Source organism: Epinephelus fuscoguttatus, linkage group LG19 (assembly GCF_011397635.1).
Source record: "Epinephelus fuscoguttatus linkage group LG19, E.fuscoguttatus.final_Chr_v1".
In the NCBI taxonomy this organism is placed as follows: domain Eukaryota; kingdom Metazoa; phylum Chordata; class Actinopteri; order Perciformes; family Serranidae; genus Epinephelus; species Epinephelus fuscoguttatus.
This window is the reverse complement of record NC_064770.1, coordinates 1,704,622-1,731,473: the sequence shown is the minus strand read 5'-3', so window position 1 is coordinate 1,731,473 and position 26,852 is coordinate 1,704,622. Positions and strand designations below refer to the sequence as shown.

At 40.9% G+C, this 26,852-nt stretch overlaps 1 protein-coding gene across 2 annotated transcripts in view; it reads left to right on the top strand.

Moving 5' to 3' along the window:
• Positions 1-19,142, top strand: part of dus1l (dihydrouridine synthase 1-like (S. cerevisiae)) — a 51,810-nt gene extending 32,668 nt beyond the window's left edge. The window contains exons 10-15 of one of the 2 annotated variants that reach the window (XR_007447794.1): positions 4,567-4,655; positions 4,945-5,114; positions 5,198-5,235; positions 11,026-11,101; positions 11,336-18,850; positions 19,064-19,142. Coding sequence is in view for 1 of the 2 variants with exons in the window: in XM_049560242.1 (XP_049416199.1) it covers positions 4,567-4,655; positions 4,945-5,114; positions 5,198-5,235; positions 11,026-11,101; positions 11,336-11,529 (567 nt within the window). In the remaining variant the exon portion in view is untranslated. Of the gene's footprint in view, positions 1-4,566; positions 4,656-4,944; positions 5,115-5,197; positions 5,236-11,025; positions 11,102-11,335 lie in introns of both variants that reach the window. The other variant, XM_049560242.1, reaches the window with a different exon arrangement.
• The last annotated feature ends 7,710 nt before the right edge of the window (positions 19,143-26,852 follow it).

The following is a 26,852-nucleotide window of genomic DNA, read 5'->3' as shown; positions in this document are numbered from 1 at the left end:
ATGACATCTCATCACACACCACTGCATTCACACATACAGGGTTTCCAGTAGCGTATCATATGAATTTGGCATTGGAGCCAGAATTTGGTGCTACTTCTGTTGAAGTCAATAGGGCGGGCACGGCAAATCACACCATAACCAGGGCTGTATTTTTTTATTTATTTATTTTTTTTTCAATATAAAGGTTTAAAGATAAAACAGGGTTCAGCTGATGTTTCAGTGCGAGAGTGACATTCATCTAATACAGTAAACAAGCTAACTGTGGATGGATTGTAAATGTACAGTATCTCACATAAGTGAGTACACCCCTCCCATTTTTGCAAATATTTCATTATGTCTTTTCATGGGACAACACTATAGAAATGACACTTTCATATAACTTAAAGTAGTCAGTGTACAGCTTGTATAGTAGTATAGATTTACCTTCCTCTGAAAATTACTCAAAACACAGCCATCAACATCTAAACAGCTGACAACATAAGTGAGTACACCCCACAGTGAACATGTCCAAATTGGGCCTAAAGTGTCAATATTTTGTGTGCCAACCATTATTATCTAGCACTGCCTTAACCCTTTTGGGCATGGAATTCACCAGAGCTCACAGGTTGCTTCAGGAATCCTCTCCCACTCCTCCATGATGACATCATGGAGCAGATGAATGTGAAGACACCTTGCACTACCCCACCTTCATCTTGAGGATGCCCCACAGGTGCACAGGTGAGTTTAGGGCTGGATACATACTTGGCCAGTCCATCACCTTCACCTTCAGCTTCCTCAGCAAGGCAGTTGTCATCTACTAGGTGTGTTTTGAGTCATTATCATGTTGGAAAACGGCATTGCAGCTCAGTTTCTGAAGAGGGGCGATCATGCTCTGCTTGGAATTCATGTTTCCCTAAATGAATCGAGCTCCCCAGAGCCGGCAGCACTCATGCAGCCCCAAACCATGATGCTGCCACCACTATACTTGACTGTAGGTAAGGGACAGTTGTCATAGTGCTCTTCACCAAGGTGCCACACATGCCAAAAGAGCACCAAGACAACTGTCCCTTGCCTACAGTCAAGTATAGTGGTGGCAGCAGCACTCATGCAGCCCCAAACCATGATGCTGCCACCACTATACTTGACTGTAGGCAAGGGACAGTTGTCTTGGTGGTGCTGCCCTGGTAGGCACTGTTCATCAACTTATATGACATATGTGAATATGACAGCAGCACTAGTTGAACTTTTGGTGGTGCTGCCCTGGTAGGCACTGTTCATCAACTTATATGACATACAGTACAGGCCAAAAGTTTGGACACACCTTCTCATTCAATGCGTTTTCTTTATTTTCATGACTATTTACAATGTAGATTCTCACTGAAGGCATCAAAACTATGAATGAACACATGTGGAGTTATGTACTTAACAAAAAAAGGTGAAATAACTGAAAACATGTTTTATATTCTAGTTCCTTCAAAATAGCCACCCTTTGCTCTGATTACTGCTTTGCACACTCTTGGCATTCTCTCCATGAGCTTCAAGAGGTAGTCACCTGAAATGGTTTTCCAACAGTCTTGAAGGAGTTCCCAGAGGTGTTTAGCACTTGTTGGCCCCTTTGCCTTCACTCTGCAGTCCAGCTCACCCCAAACCATCTCGATTGGGTTCAGGTCCGGTGACTGTGGAGGCCAGGTCATCTGCCGCAGCACTCCATCACTCTCCTTCTTGGTCAAATAGCCCTTACACAGCCTGGAGGTGTGTTTGGGGTCATTGTCCTGTTGAAAAATAAATGATCGTCCAACTAAACGCAAACCGGATGGGATGGCATGTCGCTGCAGGATGCTGTGGTAGCCATGCTGGTTCAGTGTGCCTTCAATTTTGAATAAATCCCCAACAGTGTCACCAGCAAAACACCCCCACACCATCACACCTCCTCCTCCATGCTTCACAGTGGGAACCAGGCATGTGGAATCCATCCGTTCACCTTTTCTGCGTCTCACAAAGACACGGCGGTTGGAACCAAAGATCTCAAATTTTGACTCATCAGACCAAAGCACAGATTTCCACTGGTCTAATGTCCATTCCTTGTGTTTCTTGGCCCAAACAAATCTCTTCTGCTTGTTGCCTCTCCTTAGCAGTGGTTTCCTAGCAGCTATTTGACCATGAAGGCCTGATTCGCGCAGTCTCCTCTTAACAGTTGTTCTGAGATGGGTCTGCTGCTAGAACTCTGTGTGGCATTCATCTGGTCTCTGATCTGAGCTGCTGTTAACTTGCGATTTCTGAGGCTGGTGACTCGGATGAACTTATCCTCAGAAGCAGAGGTGACTCTTGGTCTTCCTTTCCTGGGTCGGTCCTCATGTGTGCCAGTTTCGTTGTAGCGCTTGATGGTTTTTGCGACTCCACTTGGGGACACATTTAAAGTTTTTGCAATTTTCCGGACTGACTGACCTTCATTTCTTAAAGTAATGATGGCCACTCGTTTTTCTTTAGTTAGCTGATTGGTTCTTGCCTTAATATGAATTTTAACAGTTGTCCAATAGGGCTGTCGGCTGTGTATTAACCTGACTTCTGCACAACACAACTGATGGTCCCAACCCCATTGATAAAGCAAGAAATTCCACTAATTAACCCTGATAAGGCACACCTGTGAAGTGGAAACCATTTCAGGTGACTACCTCTTGAAGCTCATGGAGAGAATGCCAAGAGTGTGCAAAGCAGTAATCAGAGCAAAGGGTGGCTATTTTGAAGAAACTAGAATATAAAACATGTTTTCAGTTATTTCACCTTTTTTTGTTAAGTACATAACTCCACATGTGTTCATTCATAGTTTTGATGCCTTCAGTGAGAATCTACAATGTAAATAGTCATGAAAATAAAGAAAACGCATTGAATGAGAAGGTGTGTCCAAACTTTTGGCCTGTACTGTATGTGAATATGACAGCAGCACTAGTTGAACTTTTGGTGGTGCTGCCCTGGTAGGCACTGTTCATCAACTTATATGACATATGTGAATATGACAGCAGCACTAGTTGAACTTTTGGTGGTGCTGCCCTGGTAGGCACTGTTCATCAACTTATATGACATATGTGAATATGACAGCAGCACTAGTTGAACTTTTGGTGGTGCTGCCCTGGTAGGCACTGTTCATCAACTTATATGACATATGTGAATATGACAGCAGCACTAGTTGAACTTTTCTACAGCAGCGAGTAAAAAAAGGGCTATTATCCGCTTGAAGTCTCTGCCTTGGCAGACTTTGCAAGTGCAGAGGGTGAATGTTTGTATTCAGCCTCCGACTTCACTGCAACTTGTTGTCACCACCTCCTGCTGCAGCTGCCTGCTCTCGTCCACTTCCCAGGTGAGGCACAGTTCATCTCAAACGAGCCTACTGATGAGTGTAGGTGACGTGATCCTCGCAGTTAACTAACAACTGTGTGTGTTTGTGTGTGTGTGTGTGTGTAGGCTACAGATCCACCAGGACCTGAGAGAAGACTTGGCCAAGGTGAAGACCCTTGAGGGTTTGGCTGGTGTCAGCCACCAGCTTAAGCTGGCAGCATCATGGTTTGGGGCTGCATGAGTGCTGCTGCCACCACTATACTTGACTGTAGGCAAGGGACAGTTGTCTTGGTGCTCTTTTGGCATGTGTGGCACCTTGGTGAAGAGCACCATGACAACTGTCCCTTACCTGCAGTCAAGTATAGTGGTGGCAGCATCATGGTTTGGGGCTGCATGAGTGCTGCTGGCTCTGGGGAGCTTGGTTCATTTAGGGAAACATGAATTCCAAGCGGAGCATGATCGCTTCAGAAACTGAGCCGCAATGCAGTTTTCCAACATGATAATGACCCAAAACACACCTAGAAGATGACAACTGCCTTGCTGAGGAAGCTGAAGGTGAAGGTGATGGACTGGCCAAGTATGTATCCAGCCCTAAACTCACCTGTGCACCTGTGGGGCATCCTCAAGATGAAGGTGGGGTAGCGCAAGGTGTCTTCACATTCATCTGCTCTATGATGTCATCATGGAGGAGTGGGAGAGGATTCCTGAAGCAACCTGTGAGCTCTGGTGAATTCCATGCCCAAAAGGGTTAAGGCAGTGCTAGATCATAATGGTTGGCACACAAAATATTGACACTTTAGGCCCAATTTGGACATGTTCCCTGTAGGGTGTACTCACTTATGTTGCCAGCTGTTTAGATGTTGATGGCTGTGGTTTGAGTAATTTTCAGAGGAAGGTGGATCTATACTACTATACAAGCTGTACACTGACTACTTTAAGTTATATCAAAGTATCATTTCTATAGTGTCCCATGACAAGAAATAGTGAAATATTTGCAAAAATGGGAGGGGTGTACTCACTTATGTGAGATACTGTATATAACAGGAACGGTAAATGATTGTTATTGTCATGTTAACGACATTGCAATTGTTTAGAAAGTGCTGCTGACGCCTATGATATGTGTCACACTAGAAGCCAGTGCTGTTATGTCACATTTCACACCTCTTTTGCTTTCATGATGCTGGCATGCTGTCTGAAATCACACACTGTAATGAAATGATGCTGCTGTTGTTTGATACTGTGTAACGCACACAGGAGGAGATAGCTAAAGGACAAGATGGGGAAGAGACGGAGGGTGGCCTGCCATTTCCCCACTGGATCTGCCAGCCATATGTCAGACCAGCGTGAGTTACCACCCTTTGTTGGTTGAATTTTTCTCTAAGTAAATTTGTCATACAATTACCATACACCGTAGAGTCGACGTCAGCTCCACTGAAAAGTCTATCCACAAGCGTGGACAGTGAGCTTTGGCTGAGTATCACAGCAGACAGGAAAAATAAGGCATGAGAGATGGTATTTGGTAAACATTTTCAAATGGCAAATACTCCAGAGCTGAGCTCTGACTGACACCAGCAAATAATCCTGAGCACCAGTCAACAGGGACATTGTGATCTTACTGATTATGTCTTACAGGCCGAAGGAGCCAGTTGCAAATGGTAACAGCCAGGGCTCAGAGGTGAGGAAGACTGTTTGTCAGAAGAGAGCACTGGAGGACACTGATGGAACAGCTGACACACTCTCCAAAAATAAGCAGAAGAAGAGATCACGAAACCCCAACAAGAACTTCTGTCCCGAGCAGAAACGTCAGTCTAACCCGCCACCTTCACCTCAAACTGCCTCTTTGAAACAAGTCCAGTGTTTAAGTGTCTCTTCTCTCCTCCTACAGCCAAGTACATCAAATGTGAGCAGTGTGGGAACCCAAAGGTCAGCAGTCAGTTTAAACAGTATGTGTGTGTGTGTATGTGCACGCTGGTGTATCAGTCACTTTTCATCGCAGGTATCACAGATTTCCGCTCATTCAAGGAAATGGCTGTGCAGTGTTAATGAAAAAACAAGCTGTAAAGATTGATTTAGTAATTTAAGTAGTTCATCGTGGTTAATCACATTTTTAGACACATGTTTAAAATTCCATTATTTTGCATTTCAAAACTTTGAGGTAAAGCAATTCTTACCAGAGTGTCTTGATTGGCAATCAAGTGAATGCAAAGAAATTTACTCTGTGATCTTGACTTTCAGATGTATGTCTTTCAAATCAGTGCTGCACTGCTACAACATTGTGGTCTGATATCATGATTTAGATGTAGGAGACAACTTAGTGTGTGCTTATTCTGTAAAATACAGTGGGTTTTTTTCAAAGGGTTACACTGTTACTGTTGATAAAGTGCACTTAAATCTGGTATTTCTTGATTATTCACTGACTTCCAGTGATTCCTGGTTTATGTGACAGTATTTGCACTTTTCAGGAGTTCCAGTTTAGTTGCTTCCTTTCATTTATACAGGTCCTGTACGTGTGAAACGTCTGTTTCCAGCAATGGTAACGTTTATGACAGGTCACAACATGCCAACCTGAGGATGTAGTAATAATAATAATAATAATAATAACAATGCATTTTATTTATAGGCGCCTTTCAGGACACTCAAGGTCACCTTACAAGACAGTAAAAAAAAACAACTCACAAGTAGCAATGTATCCGTAGATCATAAAATCAAACAATTCAGTAATCTACAATAGAAGTTAATAAAATGACTAGACAAAATCGTAATTGTAAACACTAGGTATAAAATAATCATAATAATAGCATCATCAATATGTGTGTCTCTATTAAATCAGAGTATCCAGCTTGAATAGGTGTGTATTCAGATGGGATTTGAAAGTGGAAAGGGAATATTGGGAATGTCAGAGGGGAGAGAGTTCCAGGGGCGGGGGGCAGAATGGCTGAAGGCTCTAGAACCCATAGTAGTCAAGCAGGCAGATGATGTGAGTGCAGAAGAGGATCCAAGAGTACAGAAGGATGTGTAGATATGGAGGAGTTCAGGGAGGTATGAATCATCGGCGTCGCCAGACAGATTTTACCACGTGCCCCTGTATTGATCTGCAGTGCCCCAGTAAAAATTTCACCAGTAAAAAATTCACTTTGGACTTTTAACTCCACATAGCATACACAGTGCGGACATGGCTACTTAATATGGTAATTCATTCATGTGCTATTCCATTCACTCCTCGTACACAGTGCGCACATGGCTACGGGCCCGAACGACGCATAGTGCATCCAAATTCACACCCGTTCTTCTCTATGGATTTTCTCCGCGACTGTGCGTCATAGCGAGAAGCCTATATATCACGCAAAACAGCAGAATTGTAGCTTTCTGACAAGACCAAGCACTTGTCTGTAGTCCAATGTTTTTACAGCAAAAAAAAGGATAAATTTACACTAAAATGTTGTATAACAGAGCTTTCATACAGCTTTGCACACACATTACTCTTGGATGGATTACTCGTGAATGCAGGCTCGCACAGAAATGCCACACATATCACATGAAAGTGCAGGAGCAGAGCTTTCCAGTAATACCACACACATCATTGTGCTGTCATCCCATCACGCTATAAATCCAGATTAATTGTCTACAAAACAAAAACCTGACAAATTTCTTTACAATCCATGATGCAGATCTTGTTATCAGTCGCTTCATATAGTGAGGAGTATCGTATCTTACCACGTCTTAGGCTTGTGTGTGTTTCTCCCTGTCTATCCAAATTTGTAGTCCAGCTTTCAAGATGCAAATATCTCCATATTGTCCAGTTGACACTCCATCAAACTTTGAATGACAAGACCAGCCACTTCACCTTTGCGCACCCAGACAACTGTAGCCTAATTATGCATGCCTGACAGGGCAGTAGTTACCATATACATTGACAGGGACATGTGTTCCCCCCAGTGCCCAAAATGCCCCCCCATCAATCAATCAATCAATCAATTTTATTTATAAAGCCCAATATCACAAATCACAATTTGCCTCACAGGGCTTTACAGCATACGACATCCCTCTGTCCTTAAGACCCTCACAGCGGATAAGGAAAAACTCCCCAAAAAAACCCCTTTAACGGGGGAAAAAAAACGGTAGAAACCTCAGGAAGAGCAACTGAGGAGGGATCCCTCTTCCAGGACGGACAGACGTGCAATAGATGTCGTACAGAACAGATCAACATGATAAATTAACAGTAATCCATATGACAGAGAGAGAGAGAGAGAGAGAAGGAGAGAAGGGGCCTGGTGTATTATAGAGGGGTCCTCCGGCAGACTAGGCCTAAGTCAGCCTAACTAAGGGCTGGTACAGGACAAGCCTGAGCCAGCCCTAACTATAAGCTTTATCAAAGAGGAAAGTCTTAAGTCTAGTCTTAAATGTGGAGACGGTGTCTGCCTCCCGGACCGTAACAGGAAGATGATTCCACAGCAGAGGAGCCTGATAGCTAAAGGCTCTGGCTCCTGATCTACTTTTGGAGACTTTAGGGACCACGAGTAACCCTGCGTTCTCAGAGCGCAGTGTTCTGGTGGGATAATATGGCACTATGAGCTCTCTAAGATATGATGGAGCTTGACCATTTAGAGCTTTATAAGTTAACAGTAGGATTTTAAATTCAATTCTGGATTTTACAGGGAGCCAGTGCAGAGAAGCTAAAACAGGAGAGATATGATCGCGTTTCTTAGTTCCTGTTAGTACACGTGCTGCTGCATTCTGAATTAGCTGGAGAGTTTTTAAGGACTTACTAGAGCTACCTGATAATAGAGAGTTACAATAATCCAGCCTTGAGGTAACAAAAGCGTGGACCAATTTTTCTGCATCTTTTCGGGTCAGGATAGGCCTAATTTTCGCAATATTACGCAGATGAAAAAATGCAGTCCGTGAGGTTTGCTTTAAATGAGAATTAAAAGACAAATCTTGATCAAAATCCCCACTATATAACTGAAACTGAAAAACAAGTATTATCTTGGAGGACATCATTGCACTTGGTTGACTATTTTTCTATGATCTTAGATGTAAATATTGCATGTTTCTTTAAGACAAAACACATTTTTGACTTGTGAATGAGTCAATGGAATTTCTTGCAATAATGAAAAAATACTGGCAATCATGTCCGCCTGGCACAAACCACATGTTTTGGACAACTGTGAAGTGACAGAATGTCCCACCATCGTGGTTCTTATTGTTTTGTCACCAGAAAAATGGCTAAAAATACCTGGTTTTGTCACCAGAAAAATGGCTAAAAATATCGGGTTTTGTTACCCCAAATTTGATTTTGCAAGTGCACAAGTAGGCCAAATGCTTCAGTTCATGCAGGTGGTTAATCAAAGATCCAGTGAAGTTGCTGGACCACACCATCCATCGAGGAGGTTCTGATTATGATAGGGGCGGCTGAATACTGGACCAACTTAAGTTTATGAAGACACTTGAGAAGAAGACCAAAGAGGACAGAATTGCAGTAATCAATACGGGATGTAACCAAAGAATGAACAAGGATGACTGTGTTGTGAGGCGTAAGTGATTGTGAAGACGGTCAATGTTTCTTAGGTGAAAGTATGCAGACTGAGTGACATTATTGATGTTGGCCTCAAAGGACATTGTACTGTCAAGGATGACACCTAGACTCTTAACCTGAGGGGATGGATGGACTTTGTAGTTATCAATGGTTAGTGTGAAACTGTGCAGTTTAGCCAGAGTAGATTTGGTACCCACAAGGAGACCCTCAGTTTTATCACTGTTGAGTTTGAGGAAGTTGCATGAAAGCCAAGATTTAATATCCAGTAAGCAGTCAGAAAGGGATTTGGAGGGGAGAGTGGAAGTAGGCCTAGTGGACAGGTAGAGCTGGGTGGAATTGAATACCAAATTTTCTAAAGGTATGGCCAATAGGTAGAAGGTAAATGATGAATAGAAGGGGACAGAGCCCTGAGGAACACCACTAGTGACTGGGAAAGAGTTGGATCTGAATTTGCTGATTTGAACAAAATGAGTGCAGCGGGAGAGGTATGACTTAAACTGATTTAGAGCAGTGCCAGTGATACCAATGGTAGCTAATCTTTCTAGGCAGATGTTATGTGAAATGGTATCGAAAGCTGCACCTAGATCCAGAAGAATGAGAATAGTTAAAAGCCCAGAGTCAGCTGCCATTAGGAGATCATTAGTGATTTTGACCAGAGCTGTCTGAGTGCTGTGGCGGGAGCAAAAACCAAACTGAAATTGTTAAAACAGATTGTTATGGCTAAAGTGAGTGTGGACCTGAGCTGCAACTGATCTTTCAAGTATTTTATAGAGGAATGGTAAAGTTGAAATTGGACATTAGTTGCTCAAATTGTTAGGATCTGCACCAGGTTTCTTTAGTACTGGAGTTACAGCAACAGTTTTGAGAGATATGGGCACAAGCCCAGAGGGAAGGGAGGAATGAACAATCACAGTTATAAAGGAGGAAAGGGAAGGAAGACAGAGTTTAACTAGGTTAGTCGGAAGAGGGTCTAACAGGCAGGTAGATGATTTGGATTTACAAATCAGACCAGATATTACAGCAACAGACGGAAGTTTGAAACTAGATAGGGAATGCACGGGGGGAGCACATCCCCTTAACACATAATATACTTGCATGGTGGTATGTCTGTGCTTTGCAGTTATACCTCCAAAACATTAGTAGTCCTGGTGTTCTAGTGTGCTAATGGGCTTTCTGTGCTGTAATGGTAAAGTGCTGTATTTTGACTGATACAAATCACACTTAAAACACGCATTAAACATGGCTTAATTGTGACCATTTCAAACAAAGTATACAAATTGACTTTATTATAACTTGCACGGTTCCTCGACAAAAAACTTCTGCTGTCTTGTCTTTTGCTGGACACATTTTCCCCACAAATAGAACATGCTAACATTATTAGCACAAGCTTATGGCATTTTACATTGTATAAATTAGCCAAGGTCTTCCTCTGCTCATATGAAGCCAGGAACAACAACATTTAACAAAGGCAATATTACAAATTATGGTTCAGTTCCAACTCAAAGGTTTCTTAAAAATTGTCTTACACTAGATATGTCATCCTCATAAGCCTATGACATTTTACATTGCATAAATTAGCCTAGCAGCTGGCAGGGGTTTTTTTCTATTGCATGAAGCCAAGCTGTATCACACAAAGAACTTAAAATGCAGGTCTGCTGTCAGTCGCTAGTTAACTTTTCGGTCACTCCAAAGTAGTGCATTACTGGTGATGCATTTGCCCAGTGACATCAGTCTGATTAGCTCCACCTGTGTGCTCAGCTTGTAGGTGGTAGCCCAAACTTGAAGTGTTTCAGTGATATTTTAATTCCATTTGACACAAGGTGCAGATTACTTTTGACTAGTCAACTGAGCCAATTGGGAGTTTTTCAAAGTAAAAGGAGCCATTCTTTTCCATTGCTGTGACAGCAGGAAGCAGCTGTGGCGGCTTGACTACAAGTAAGGGTGCATTGAAGAGACAAAACTAGCAGCACTGATTTTAAAAAAGAAACAACCTTAATTGCAGACCTTAATCGCATCGAATTAATGCTGTCAGCCCTAGTTAAAACAATACCAACTGACATACAGTTATAGGTATCTATAAGGATGTCTTTTCTTTCTGTATGTGCTTCCTTCAGGGAATCAAAAAAGACAATCCCGATTCAGCCCCAGCAGCTGATATGGTTTCTTTTGCTCTGCAGGGAAATAAATGTGTCTTCAACCTGTGTCGAGGCTGCTGCAAGAAGAAGGCCTACAAGGAGGTGGCAGACTGTCCAAGTAGGTACATGCACAGATAACAGTCTGTGCTGATTATTTTATCACCAATATATCTGATACTAAGGGGGTTATCAAGGGAAAGTCATAATCGTAAGTCATTTTTCTAACATAATACTGCACACATTTTGCATGAATATCTAAAAAGTCATAGAACATGATAGTCAGTTTTCATCAACCACTGTTAGAGAAAACATTATCAGACATAATGAAAATAATCCTGTCTTTGGGTGACAGGCCATGGGCTGAGGTTCAAGACCAAGGCAGAGAAACAGAAAGCTGAGGACAAGAGGAAGGAGGACGAGAGGAGGGTGGATGAGAGGACAGAGGTCTTGGCGATAGAGACAAAGAGAAGCAGCAGCTCTCCTCAGCCTATTCCATATCCAAGTACAGAGCTGCAGATGCAGTCCAAGAACCAGCTGCCACTATGAGCAGGACTAAGGCTATCTCGACATGTCCGCCTAATCAAGGTCATTTCTATTGTGATCAGAAAGGTTAACACCCTTGAAACATTTGATGTCAAAAAATAAAAAAAAAAGATCACACAACATCTCCACCATCTTGGTCTTCATCAAGTGGTCTTACTGCTGTTTAGTTGAATCCAAATGTTCATCACAGTAAGAATCTCTGGTATCAGGTTGTTGTGTGGACCTGCTTCGATGTATTACACAAACTCCTGGGTTGTTTCAGGTGATTGAGAGAGATGCAATTGAAACTTGAGGTAACAAGGTTAGTGTGTGCATGTAGAGGTAGCGGATTAGTCAGGACATACAGAATAAACAGCTGCTAAGTAACTTCAGCAGGGAAGAGACCGAAGTATGGATGGACACTGATCAGCACACCAAAACTGTAAAGTTGCAGAACTATTTTTTATGTGGTGTGGAATTTCTTTTTGTATAGTGGGACAAAAATTTTGCAACTAATTCTGTCATCTTTTATTTTTAAAGCCTCTGGAAACCCAAATCCACAATAGCCTTCTAACTATGTAATTTAGGGTCTTATGTACATAATATTAAACATGTAAAAACAATTAGAAATCAGTTTCCATCCAAATTCGAAATATCTGTCTTATAAGTTTTTGTACATTCTTGAAATTGGGTTTGATTTGGCCGTGGTTATCTCTGAGATTTATTATGCAATAAATTCCAAACCAATCATAAATCATCCGTCAGTTGTCTCATCCCGCCCCCCAGTGGCAGGCCAACAAAACCTTTCTGCTCCAGCTAAATCTGCCTCTTTGAGTCTGAGCCAACAAATGGCTTTCTAGTCTGATATTTAGAAAATACAGATCGTAAACTGGCTGAACCGCTCGGCTGCGACCCAGCGGAGGCTCTGCCTGCGGCGGGCTTCCAGCAGCACTCGAATCAGGTTGACTGGCTCCAGAGCCCGGATAATCCGAGCCTTTGCCGCTCATGGAGCTGCAGGAAGAGGCGGCTTGTGAGCGGCCGGGCTTCCCCACCAGGCCTGGTGCCGGTGTCGGCTCGCGGGGAGGGGACGTAATGTGCACCCTTCCTTACCCCTAACCCCAACCCCAAGCAGTTAGCTTTGCTACGCATAAACATATCACCAATCGCGGAGGTGATGCTGTGGGGAAACAACACAATTTTAGCTGGCACCGGTCTCTCCCGCTTTGAGGGTCGGTGTGTGTGTCAGAGTAAAGACATATTTAATCTATTAAGACTGGATGTGTTTGAATGAAAATGGCTATTATCAGAAAAACGGAGCGTCCTCTGAATCATCAGAGGGCTCAAACAAAGAGTATGGATACCAAGAGGCGAAGCTCAAGCCTACCGCCACCATTTTGGACTGTCAGCAGACCGCAGCAGACCCGCTTGCATACAAAAACACACAGACAAACTGAAGTATATTGCTATTAATTGTGCTTACAATGCTACTCACCTCGTGATAGCTTGGTCACAGCTGCTTTTTCACGTTTTTGTAAAGCAAAATATAGACTTTTTAAAAAAAAAAAAACAAAAACGAAGAAAAATGGCCTAGATGGCATCTCTAGCAAACATATTACATCCACTTATGAGAACGTTATCTTAATTACTCCTTCAAAATCACCCCATAAACCAATTTACCTAAAAATAAAAAAATCAATATTTTAACTAGAAATACATAAATGGCGACGTCACATATTCAGGAATAAAGATTTATTTACAGTTTGTACAGTAAGGGGACAGTAGTAGTATTAGTAATAATAATAATAATAATAATATAGGCTATTTTAATATATATTTTAATGCTAAAGCAGTAATCAGTTCTGATAGCTTCATCAGTTTTGCAAGTGTTATCTTCCCTCCAAAACTGGCATATTATAAATTGATATTAAAACACTTTAAAACATACACCTCAGGAGTTCTTACCTGTCGGGATCCTTCGGGAAACGGTGGAAGGCCAGGTGCGGGGTGTTCCACTGATAGTTATTGCAATTAATTGCACTACACTGTTTTCTTTTACTTTTTTCATTCTCTCTCCTTGACATCTTGAATGTTGCGCTACCGCAGCGCCCCTAGTGGCTGTTGGCAAAAATTCAACGGAGCTTCGCCTCTTGGTATCCATGCTCTTTGGCTCAAACATGTACAGCTGGATTAAATTTGTGGCAGCCATTGCTGAGCCAGGGAGATATCAATCAAAACGAGGGAACTGTCAATCAGAGTGTTATCTGCCACGCCCACTCTGTCCTGGCAAGTGGTCCAAACAGCAAAATGAGCTGTTTTTAAACCAGGTTTTCTAATAGTTATGAATAGTTATTTTCACTCAGACTTTTGTGGATGATTAATGAGACACTCGACTTTGATATAATATATGCATTTTCACCACTTCAACCTGTGTTTCCAAAAGCTTTAAGATAAAGATTTTATGAGGGGAAAGTTGTGAACCACAAGTATTAAAGGACTCAAACCTGTTAAGAGAAAGGATTTTACTGATATCTTTAAGGTTATGATTGCATTTTTACATCATTAGTTAACCTATTTATTCTGGATTAAGATTTGCCTGTACTTCATTGACTAATGTATATGACTTTTGATGGAAAGTTCAACTGCCTATCCAGCTATCAGAGTGGTGCTGTGTCTGCTGTCTCAGACATGCTCAGTGGCTACGCAATCTATTTAGAGGTACCTCCTGTATACTGATACATGCAGTGTTATTTTTTTGTTTGTTTTTTTTCTTCACCTACATACACAATTTTTCACCTTGTGTTTAGCCTATCTTAGCACAAATATTAGAAGCTAGCTCAGAGGCCTATACTGTGATGCAGGATTTGAAGTTAGCGAGGTAACTTCGGGGTTAAGTCAGGGTTTTCAGTACTACAAAGCTGGTTCTCTTTTTATAGGGATAAATCACTATGGTAACTGACAACAACAGCTAACCTGCTCCAGAGCAGGTTAATGTCATAGTATCAGATCACAGGCTGTCAACACCCGACCCCTGACCAATCAGATCACTGAAGAAAAAGTATCCAAGGATGACAGCTGGGAGTCTCAGATAAAAAAAGAGTAGCCTATGCTGTTACAGGTCAGTAGAATAATTTCATTGTTGCAGGGCCCTATTTCCACTGGTTTAAAAACAGAGCTTCTAACAAACAGAGAGATTATTTACAACACTAAACACAGGATTTTTTCACAGTATTTTCACTTGTGCAAAGTTTACTTAAGTCTGCAGTGATAGTGATGCTTTTGTTTTTGCTTTTTACACAGCAGCTCAAAATAACATGAGACGCCTGTGTGATGAGAACTAAGATAAAACGGATGATATTTATTAGTTAAATAATCCACACACTGTTAATCAGCTCCTGTTATTATAAATGCCACATTTCGGTCAAATAGACCATCAGTCATTAACTACTTTTCCACCTTTTACTTCAGTAGCAGAAACAGTCTGACATCACTTTAAAGTGTTTTATGTGACATCATCCAACAAAACAACGAAAAAATAGTCCATGCAAATGTCTCATATAGTCCAGTGATATCTACACGTAATTTAAGTCTTGGCCGACAGTGAGTTTTTGAATAGTATTTTTAATGTTTTCTGTAGTTAGTATTGTTTACATCTGGCGTCACTGACATTTTACTGTCTCACAGTCCTAGACACTTGCGGTACCGTTTTATCTCATATGATATGAAGCAACCTACTTCATTCATGGTTCTGATGATGTTGCTCATAACTAACACCCCTGCCTCCTTCACATGAACATACTCGTGGCTGAACAGGAAAACCCAGAGTTGACTGAAGTGGTTGATAACCAGCTTTGTAGTACCGGTTATCCAGCCAGTGTTAGGGGCAGTCAAACCAGATAACAAAAGGATATCCTGGGTAAATTGAACTGGCTTCGTAGTGTAGGCCTCAGCTCTGTCAAAAGTGAAAAAAAAAATAGATATGTTGTCTAAATTACTTGCCAACAGGACACATTGGAGACATTTTCTTTCCCTTTGATGGAAGATAGCTGTTGGATGTGATTCTGGTCTTTGTGCTAAGCTAACTTAGTCTCTCTGCAGAATGCACAGACTGGCACATAAAGCCCCTGAAAACATTTTTTTTCAAATCTGAAGTATTTTCTGTGACATTTAATATTCATGACAAAAAAATCATCTTTAGGCATTACTAAACATTCAAATGCTGATAATCCTTGTTGGTGCTTAGATGTAGGTTGTATCAGAGTTTTACATTTAAGCCTGGCCTATGTTGAACCAGTGAGAAGAGCACCGGGAAAAAAAATACAAATACAGGAATGTCAAGTGTCTTCAGGGTCTTAAGGTAAGACAAGTGTTTGACCCAAAATGTCCTTTATCAACCAATTGCTTTGTGATAATTTTAAGAGACCCCTATTGAGACAAGTCTCAGTCCTCTGCAATTTAACAGGGACCACCTGTTCTTATTGCATTTTTTTTCATCACACATCATTCTTGTTTGTATTGATGACAAATACAGAAGGCATGAGCCTATATATTTCTTTTATCCTTCAAGTCCTTTAGTTGTGGATCTTGCAAAAGTGCATGATCAACAGCTTCATCTTGACCGAATAAACAAGATCACCTCTACTAACATCTTAAACAATTGGTATATTTTTATGCCTTCTTGCCAGCTGTAGCCATGCCCAGAGGCATGAAGTTGCGGGTTGTCCATCTGTCCGTCCATCCCATTCTCTTGAACGCAATATTCCAAGAATGCCCTGAGGAAATTTCTTCAAATCTGGCACAAACTTCCACCTAGACTTAAGGCTGAACTGATTAGATTTTAGTGGTCAGTGTTCAAGGTCACTGTGGCCTTGCATCTTTCTCATTGTTGTTAAAGGGCTGTCTCAAGAACATCTTCAAATCAAATCAAACTTTATTTATATAGCACTTTTCATACATTAAAAATGCAACACAAAGTACTTCACAAAATAAAAACATACACCAAAAAATACTACAAATATTGAAAACCCGCCCCTCCCATCCCCACATATACACGCACACACGCATGCACACACACACACACACACACACACACACACACACAGTCAGTATAGTCAATATAGTAACATAGCTGGGCACTGAGGAACCAGGTGAAGAAAAAACACCTATGGGGAGCTCATCCACACTGAGAGGTGTCACAGACTATGGCCACAGGGAGCGCCACCACAGAGACCACCCCAACCCAGATAGACCGGGGTAGACTCCACATATGGTGCAGAGCCTCCCAGTCCTCCGGACCTGAGGGATCTCCAGGACGATGTCCCCGTGGGAGACTGGACACACCTACCAGCGTGGAGGCCCCCCATGAGGAAACACTGGAGCTTAAAACTAAAAGACTAAAAGGCAATAGGATAGGATAAAACAGGTATGAGATAAAATAATGATAAAATGCATAAAAAATTTAGGATTTAGAAAAAAATTAAAGATTTAAAGACTAAAAAATGAAGATTGAGAAATTTAATAATAATAAAATGCATAAAGATTTAAAAATAAATAATTTAAAAGCATTAGAGATTAAAATAACATATAATAGAATAAAAAGAGTAAAAGAAATAAGTTAAAAGCCAAACTAAAAAGGTGAGTCTTGAGCCTCCTTTTAAAAACATCAACAGTCTCTGCAGCCCTGATGCTCTCCGGAAGGCTATTCCATAAGTGAGGGCCATAATGGCTGAATGCAGCCTCCCCGTGGGTTTTTGTTCTGACTTTTGATTAAAAGGCTGGTGCCAGAGGCAGGGCCGGCCCAAGCCTCCTTGGGGCCCTAAGCAAAATTCACACAGTTACTATAAGTTATTTCATGTTCTACTCTATCATTACAGACACACTTGTAAAACTAGATGTGAGAACTTTTTGTTGTAGTTAAATTGTAATCCACAGTGATTAAGGCCACGGAAGCAGACAACAGATTTGCAAACTTGCTGAAAAATCTTTCAATTAATATTTGACAAAGTCAGCAACTCTCCCTACTGGCCACACAGAGAATCAATACATAAAACCTCAAAGAGCAGCCCAGCATGTTTACCCATTTATGGTTTTTAATCTGAAATGGTAGCAAACTCAGCTACAAGAGCAGCCTGGGGTTGATTTACACTTAATATTCAAAGTGATATAATACTAAGTGGGATACCGACTGTCATCTAGTAAAAGTAACAGTAACAAAATGAACCAGTCCTTTACTGTAAACACAATCTGCTTTGTTATTTTTTGTTTTAAATAAACTGCAACACAGAGGGGACAGTGGATGGAGCAAAGGATGGAGATGGGCCTAAGATGAAAAACAACAACAAAAGCTAGTCATGTTCGATGTCATATTACACTTGCTGCTTATTTTCTAAGTAAAATAGTAGAGCTATAGCTTGTAATAAGAAAACAATCTGCCAGTGGAACAACTGAAAATTGCTTGAGAAGTTTTGAAATAATATGCATTTGTCTAAAAACATGTCTCTTTTCATATAATTATATCTTATATTAAAAATGATTCATCTCGGAATGTTCTGCAGTACATTGAGCAATTACAAAGACTGTTTTGTTGTTAACTTGCCAGGTACAGCTGAGGTTGCAGCAGACACAGAGGGGACAGTGGGCACAGTGGATGGGGCAGAGGATGGAGATAGACCTAAGATGAAAAACATGTCCCTTGTCATATGATTATATCTTATATTAGTATATCTTATGAGATAATTTGACTAGAAATTAAATATATATGGTGACAGTTTTCCCTCACCTGATTCATTAGCCTTGGCTGAGCCTGAGGAAGTGGACTGCCTCTGGGCTGAGCCAGTGCCTCCTCCAAAATACTTAAACAGTGCTCCTGGGGAAGTTTCACATAACTTATGAGCATAATAGGGAGTTGATGTAAAAGGAACATGTTTATTTACTCACATAAATTACTATGCTCTGCAGCAAACAACATATCTCAAACTATAAGTTAACTAAGTTAATTCATTAATGCAAAAACATATTGCTAGCAAATGTCACCGCGTCTGTAATTAATGTTAGTTGTTATTAAACATTTGCTATCAAATGTTATCAAAAACGTTATTTTGATGCCCAAAAGTGACCCAGAATATATTCACCGAGAATCAACTTATTCAGAGTGTCAGAAAGTGCCAGTTCATGTTCCCTCCTCTCCACTAGGAGGAGGCACCCAGTGGTGGCTTAGGGCATCAGTGGTACCTCCCACTCTATAAATAGAGGCCTGAAGATCACTTCCTCCTCTTTGTCTCCAAGCACTCACACCTTGACTGAGTGTTTGTCAGGTGTTTGCCATGTGTCTTTTGGTTTGACCTCCAATGTAAGTAGTTTCTTTATATTCCTTTAATTGTAGTGTCTCTGACATGAAAAATGGATAATTTATTTGATCTAATTCGTTAAATAATGTTAAGAATCATGTGTTTGGGAATCATTATTGGAGAGATTTGTGGTCCTTTAATATGTATATATTCAACATGCTTCAAAGAGTGAATTCATTTGTTTGTCAAGATAATGTCATCTGTTCTTTGTTTAGAACCATGGTAATCATCCTGCAACATCACAGAACCAACATTCACCCTGTGATTTAAAATAAATTGAATGATTGATTGCAATCCTGTTTCCTGGTGGTTTTGTGGCTCCAGTCAGAATTTCCATTCACTACACAGCGTATTGCACAAACACAAAAACGTTAGCTTGAATAGTAAGCTATCTAACCTACCAGTTAAAAGAGAAATTTCTCTAGTTTTGAACTAATGTTAGTTAGCTAATTTGCTATTATAGGCTAACATAGTTGGAACAAAATATCAACAATAATTAGGGACTTTCCTAATTTGAGGAAACTTTTAAAAATCTCCTTGACACCAAACATTACATTACCAAGATATGCAAACATACCTTTATCTTGTTGTTTTTTTCTCCTCTTCCTTCCTTTTTCTTTCTTCTGCCCCTGAAAGGTATGTTCTATTTGCGACATTATTAGGCCTTCCACCTGCTCCTAGCTCCTTGGATGCGCAGTGTGCACTGCAGGGCTGGATGCACACCTTCCTAGCGGAGCTCTGACATTTAGAGCAGAGAGGCAGTAGGAAACTACACTCTGTTAACATAATATTGTCTTTTTGTACAACAGCGTACATTTGATATATGAATCATCATCACTCACACATGGAAAAAATAATTCTTTTTTTTCTTTTAAGTTAATTGCTCTTGGGGGCCCCCTAGTGGTCACGGGGCCCTAAGGAGGTGCTTAGTTCGCTTATGCCTTGGGCTGGCTCTGCACACTAACTATGGGTCATGCTGCGATATATGAATTGTAACCCACACTGTATAGTGCATGTAAATCAAATGATGATTGTCACACAAGGATTACTGTCTATGACACCTGATAGGCATGTTAATGGCTTTCGACCTGGCGTTTTATGAAATGGGAAAATTTGGGCAGATTACACAATGTATTCTCAAGTTATAACAACATCCTATGGCATGGCGAAAAATGTGTCACCATGGCAACATTTAATGAAAACTCACAATTACTAGAAATAATAACATTCTTTTTTTTATTTATTTGACCACATTCGAAGTGGATCTGGTCAACCCGCTAGGAGGTGTACATCAAACTATAAAACAAAGTGTTTCCTGTTGCTAGTAGGTTGCACTATGACTATAACTTAATGTATGCTTGTAGATGTCATGAGGTCGGTAGTGTTATGAAGCATGAAAAATTTGGAGCACACTGGACAACACATGCTGTAAATACAGCAACTGTCTGTTTTATAGTGATACATGTAAAATGGCCACCGCACGGAAAAGCCATTAAACAAAAACTCACCATCTTCTCAATACAGCATCATCAAGGACTTTTCTGATCAAATCTGTGTCCTCAGATGTCTTCAGGCTTGGATTCTTGCGCAGCATGTGAAATTTGGGGCAAACTGTATGTAAAGTCAAATTACAAAAGCTTCCTGTGTCATGATGAAACATTGGAATTTGCTGGCACAGCAATGCTGTTTGACAAAACTTAAAGCTTTGCAATTTAGCATCAGGAAGGTCATGGGATTATACTGAACAAAATTTAGGTGAATCATGTTAATCTGCTAAGAGGAGTTGGTAAAAGTATGGGGCCTGTTTTGAGCAAAAATTTTCACACGAAACTAAAGCTGGCCAAATTCCTGTTTACAGTGTGGCCCCAAGATACTTTAAGTCTAGAGCTCATACACGTGTGCACCAATTTCTTTTTTATCTAGGTGAAATTTACCATGGGGCTACTTCGCTGATATTGAGCCCCCTTGGCAAACACAAGCAAAAAATCATATCAGATAACACGTTTTAGCACTTCTTATATATGTGACAAGTTTTGTGTGTTTTCAAGCATCCCTAGCCCCTCAAAAACAGCTTCCTATTTCATGGTGAAAAATGTATCAACACAGCAACGGTGTTTGATGAAAACTTTAAAGCTTAATTTTTAAGTAGAAGGTCTTCGGACTTACCTGAGCAACTCTGAGGTGGATGTGGTGAATCTGCTACAAGTTGTATGTCAAAGTATAAAACATAATTTCCTGTTACCAGTAGGTGGCACTATGACTGACTCAAAATTGGTATGTAGATGTCTTCAGGACTTTACTCTCATCAAAAGTGTGAAAACTTAAAAGATCTGACCATGTGACATCAACTTACAACAGCTTCCGGTGGCATGTCAAAACATCTAAATCTGCCTCACTGCCACTGTTTGACTAAATCTCACAATCTTCACAATAAAGCATCCACAAGGTCTTTAGGGCTTTTCTGCCCCGAATTTAAAAGTGGATCTGGTCAACTTGCTGGGAGTAGTACGAGAAAGTATAACACGTCATTTCTTGTTGCCAGTAGGTGGAGCTCTGACTATAACTGAATTTTGGGGCATTTTAGCATTGCCAATGTTTGTGGATTCGGTGGCCTAAATGTAAGGTCATTCATTAATTCATTTTTTGTAACTGCTTATTCTGTTGGCAGTTACAGTAGGGCTGGAACCTATCCCAGCTGAAATTGGGCGAAAGGCAGGGTACAGCCTGGACAGGTTGCTAGACTATCACAAGACTGACACATAGAGACAGGCAACCATTCACACTCATATGCCTCGAGGCAGCGGCCAAGGAGGGGGAGTTGCAGCCATTTTTAACTCTAGCATGTTAATCAGCCCTAAACCTAAACTAGATTATAATTCATTTGAAAGCCTCGTTCTTAGTCTTTTACATCCGACCTGGAAAACCTCGCAGCCACTTTTATTTGTTATAGTGTACTGTGCTCCTGGCCCGTATTCTGAATTTGTATCTGAATTCTCAGAGTTTTTATCCAGTTTAGTTCTTAAATCAGATAAAGTTATTATTGTAGGCGATTTTAACATTCATGTCGACGTTGATAATGACTCCCTGGCTACCGCGTTTATCTCATTATTAGACTCCATTGGCTTCAGTCAGGGTGTACATGAACCCATTCATTGTTTTAACCATACCCTCGATCTAGTTCTGACGTATGGAATTGAAATTGATAACCTAAAAGTCTTTCCACAGAATCCCTCGCTATTGGATCATTATCTGATTACTTTTGATTTCTTTTTACATGATTACGTGCCACTCAGCCGCAGTTACTATACTAGATGTTTATCAGATAGTGCTGTCACAAAATTTAAGGAAAAGATTCCTCCGTCGTTAAATTCAATACCAAGTCCTTCAGTAACAGAGGTTTCCCGTACCAACTTTAACCTCTCCCGAATTGATCATTTTGTCGATAGCGCCGTAGGCTCGCTGCAAACAACACTCGACTCTGTAGCTCCTCTTAAAAAGAAATTAACAAAGCAAAGAAAGTTCGCTCCTTGGTACAACTCTCAAACCCGTAAGTTAAAACAAATATCGCGAACATTTGAAAGGAATTGGCGATTAACCAAACTGGAAGAATCTCGTTTAATCTGGACAGACAGTCTCAAAACGTATAAGAGGGGCCTCCGCAATGCCAGAGCAAACTATTACTCAGCATTAATAGAAGATAACAAGAATAACCCCAGGTTTCTTTTCAGCACTGTAGCCAGGCTGACTGAGAGTCAAAGCTCTATTGAGCCTTGTATTCCTTTAGCCCTTAGCAGTAATGATTTTATGAGCTTTTTTAATGACAAAATTCTAACTATTAGAGGCAAAATTCATGACCTTCTGTCCTCAGATAGTACCTATCTAACCTCAAACACAGCTGTAAGACCTAATATATATTTAGATTGCTTCTTCCCAATTTCTCTTCAAGAATTGACTGCACTGATTTCTTCATCTAAATCATCAACGTGTCTCTTAGACCCCATCCCAACTAGGCTACATAAGAAGGTCTTACATTTAGTCAACACTCATATATTAGATATGATCAATGTATCCTTATTAACAGGCTATGTACCACAGTCTTTTAAGGTAGCTGTAATTAAACCTCTACTAAAAAAGCCCACCCTGGATCCAGAGGTGTTAGCCAACTATAGACCAATATCTAATCTAACCTTAGTGCGCCGTTTGACACTATTGACAATCAAATTCTACTGCAGAGACTGGATCACCTAATTGGCCTAAAAGGTTCTGCACTAAGCTGGTTTAAATCTTATTTATCTGATCATTTTCAGTTTGTTGACGTTCATAATGAATCATCCTTACGTACCAAAGTTTGTTTTGGAGTTCCGCAAGGTTCTGTGCTCGGACCAATCCTTTTTACTTTATATATGCTTCCTATAGGTAACATCATGAGAAATCACTCTATAAATTTCCATTGTTATGCGGATGATACACAGTTGTATTTATCGATGAAGCCAGAAGAAAGTAATCAATTAACTAAACTCCATAACTGCCTTAAAGACATAAAAACCTGGATGAGCACCAATTTCCTGATGTTAAATTCAGACAAAACTGAAGTTATTGTTCTTGGCCCCAAACAACTCAGAGACTCTTTATCTGATGACATAGTTTCTCTAGATGGCATTGCTCTGGCCTCTAGCACTACCATAAGACACCTCGGAGTAACATTTGATCAAGATTTGTCTTTTAATTCTCATTTAAAACAAACCTCACAGACAGCATTTTTTCATCTGCGTAATATTGCGAAAATTTGGCCTATCCTGACCCGAAAAGATGCATAAAAATTGGTCCACGCTTTTGTTACCTCAAGGCTGGATTACTGTAACTCTCATTATCAGGTAGCTCTAGTAAGTCCTTAAAAACTCTCCAGTGAATTCAGAATGCAGCAGCACGTGTACTAACAGGAACTAAGAAACAAGATCATATTTCTCCTGTTTTAGCTTCTCTGTACTGGCTCCCTGTAAAATCCAGAATTGAATTTAAAATCCTACTGTTAACTTATAAAGCTCTAAATAGTCAGGCTCCGTCATATCTTAGAGAGCTCATAGTGCCTTATTATCCCACCAGAACACTGCGCTCTGAGAACGCAGGGTTACTCGTGGTCCCTAAAGTCTCCAAAAGTAGATCAGGAGCCAGAGCCTTCAGCTATCAGGCTCCTCTCCTGTGGAATCATCTTTCTGTTGCGGTCCGGGAGGCAGACACCGTCTCCACATTAAAGACTAGACTTAAGACTTTCCTCTTTGATAAAGCTTATAGTTAGGGCCAGCTCAGGCTTGCCTTGTACCAGCTCCTAGTTAGGCTGACTTCAATTTCAATTTATTTCAATTTAATTTATAAAGCCCAATATCACAGATCACAGTTTGCCTCACAGGGCTTTACGGCATACGACATCCCTCTGTCCTTAGGACCCTCACAGCGGATAAGGAAAAACTCCCCCCAAAAAACCCTTTAACAGGGGAAAGAACGGTAGAAACCTCAGGAAGAGCAACTGAGGAAGGATCCCTCTTCCAGGACGGGCAGACGTGCAATAGATGTCGTACACAACAGATCAGCATTAAGACTAGACTTAAGACTTTCCTCTTTGATAAAGCTTATAGCTAGGGCTGGCTCAGGCTTGCCCTGTACCAGCCCCTAGTTAGGCTGACTTAGGCCTAGTCTGCCGGAGGACCCCCCTATAAGCCTTTGTGCTCCACTTTCTCTCAGATTAATTAATATCGCAGCGGTGCCTGGATAGCGTGACGTGTGTGGTTGTGCTGCTGCCATGGTCCTGCCAGATGCCTCCTGCTGCTGTTGCCATCATTAGTCATTAGTCATACTTCTACTGTTATTATACACGTATGATTATTGTCACACATGTATACTGCCAGGTATTAATATATACTTTCAACATTTTGTACCACAGTAGCCAGAACTATAAGTATAATATTATTACTTTCATTATTGTTGTTGTAAGCTACTGTCATTACCGTCTGTCCTGCATCTCTCTCTCTCTCTCATTGTGTCATACAGATTACTGTTAATTTATTATGCTGATCTGTTCTGTACGACATCTATTGCACGTCTGTCCGTCCTGGAAGAGGGATCCCTCCTCAGTTGCTCTTCCTGAGGTTTCTACCGTTTTTTTTTCCCCCGTTAAAGGGGATTTTTGGGGGAGTTTTTCCTTATCCGCTGTGAGGGTCCAAAGGACAGAGGGATGTTGTATGCTGTAAAGCCCTGTGAGGCAAATTCTGATTTGTGATATTGGGCTTTATAAATAAAATTGATTGATTGATTGATTCACACCTATGGCCAATTTAGACTCACCAACCTAGCCTGCATGTCTTTGGACTGTGGGAGGAAGCCAGAGCACTTGGAGAAAACCCACGCTGACTTGGGGAGAACAGGCAAACACTGCACAGAAGGGCCTCGCCAACCCAAGGTTCAAACCAGGAACCCTCTCACTGTTAGGCGACAATGCTAACAATTGCACCACCATGCTGCCCAAAAATATGAAGATGAATCCAGAAGGAGTTTGTTAATGTACGACGCGTGGAAATGCCAAAAAAATAAAAATAAAAATAAATAAATACAGACAGGATGAAACAATGGCTTTTTGTGCTGGACATTGACCCCAACACGCCTGTGGAAATGGTCTGGAAAATGTTTGTTTGCTCCAACCATTTTTTACCGGAGGACTACAGTGAAAGGATGGAGCGCAGAAGCTCAGGAATGGTTCAAACGCTTTTCTTGAAAGATACTGCCATACCATCTGTCGGCATCACAAAACGAGCAGATGTGTTAAGTGATAGTTGTGTATTTTGCTCAGCAATCTCTCTGCTGTAACGTTACCTCCATGTTGAGGAACATTAGCCTCCAACCCAAGCATGGTAAATAAGGCTAAAATGCAAATGTTGTTGTGGTTATGTTATGGATAGGTGCTTGCCCAGAGCATATAGTGAAGTGACTGGCATTACTTCTCATTGTTGGGAATAAACAGACTGCTAGGGAACATTTTATGTTGTTGTTCCCTCAGGAGTTGTGGTGATTTATGAGTGTGGATTTAGCATGTTCTCCCCGTGTTCCGGTGATTATTTTGAGGCGTACTCTCGTCCCCTCCCATCATCAACATATGTATGTAACATACAGTCACTGGCCACTTTGTTAGGTACACCTGTGTAATCTAATGCAATCCAGTAGAACAGCTATACCATGATTTTTTTCCCCGAAGCTTATAAATTTTCGGTTATTGTTGACATTGTCTAGAAAGTGATGATTCTACTTTGTTTATTATTGAGGTCGTAGTGAATGGTGGTGGTGTCCTGGGGTGGCCTCCTAATTTTGTCTGAGGGGGACAAAATATTAGGAACACTTTTCAATATATTGCACTCCAGTACACCAGCACCACCCACTACGACCTCAATAATAAAGTAGAATAATCACCTTTATGACAATGTCAACAAAAACTGAAAATGTAAAAAGCTTTGTAAACATAGAATGTGTGGCAGAGCTGTTGTATTGGATTATATTACAGTGCACAGGTGTACCTAATAAAGTGGCCAGTAAGCCCCACCCAGCAAGCCAAATGACGTCTGGTTAACGTCGTGTTGATGTCATTCGGTGATGTTCCGGACTACTCTATATCACTGCCAAATTGGCAATGTTTTAGACGTCATTTCCAGGATGTCCTCACCAAGACGTCACCTCGACAGCTTTTTAATGACCCTAACCGACCACATAACCGTCCAATTTATGTCTTGGTGACCACGTCCTGGAAATGACGTCCAAATGTCCCCCTGTTCAGCTGTAATCTGGCCCATTCCTGAACGTCGCTGAAAAGCCGTCATAGCATCATATTTAAACATCCAGAGCGAGAGAAAAGTGCCAAATCAAATTTTGCATTTTGCAAAGACTATCATTGTCCAATTTAAGGCAATACATCATCACAAATAGACATTGTCTTTTACAAAATGCAGCGTTTCAGTAATTTCA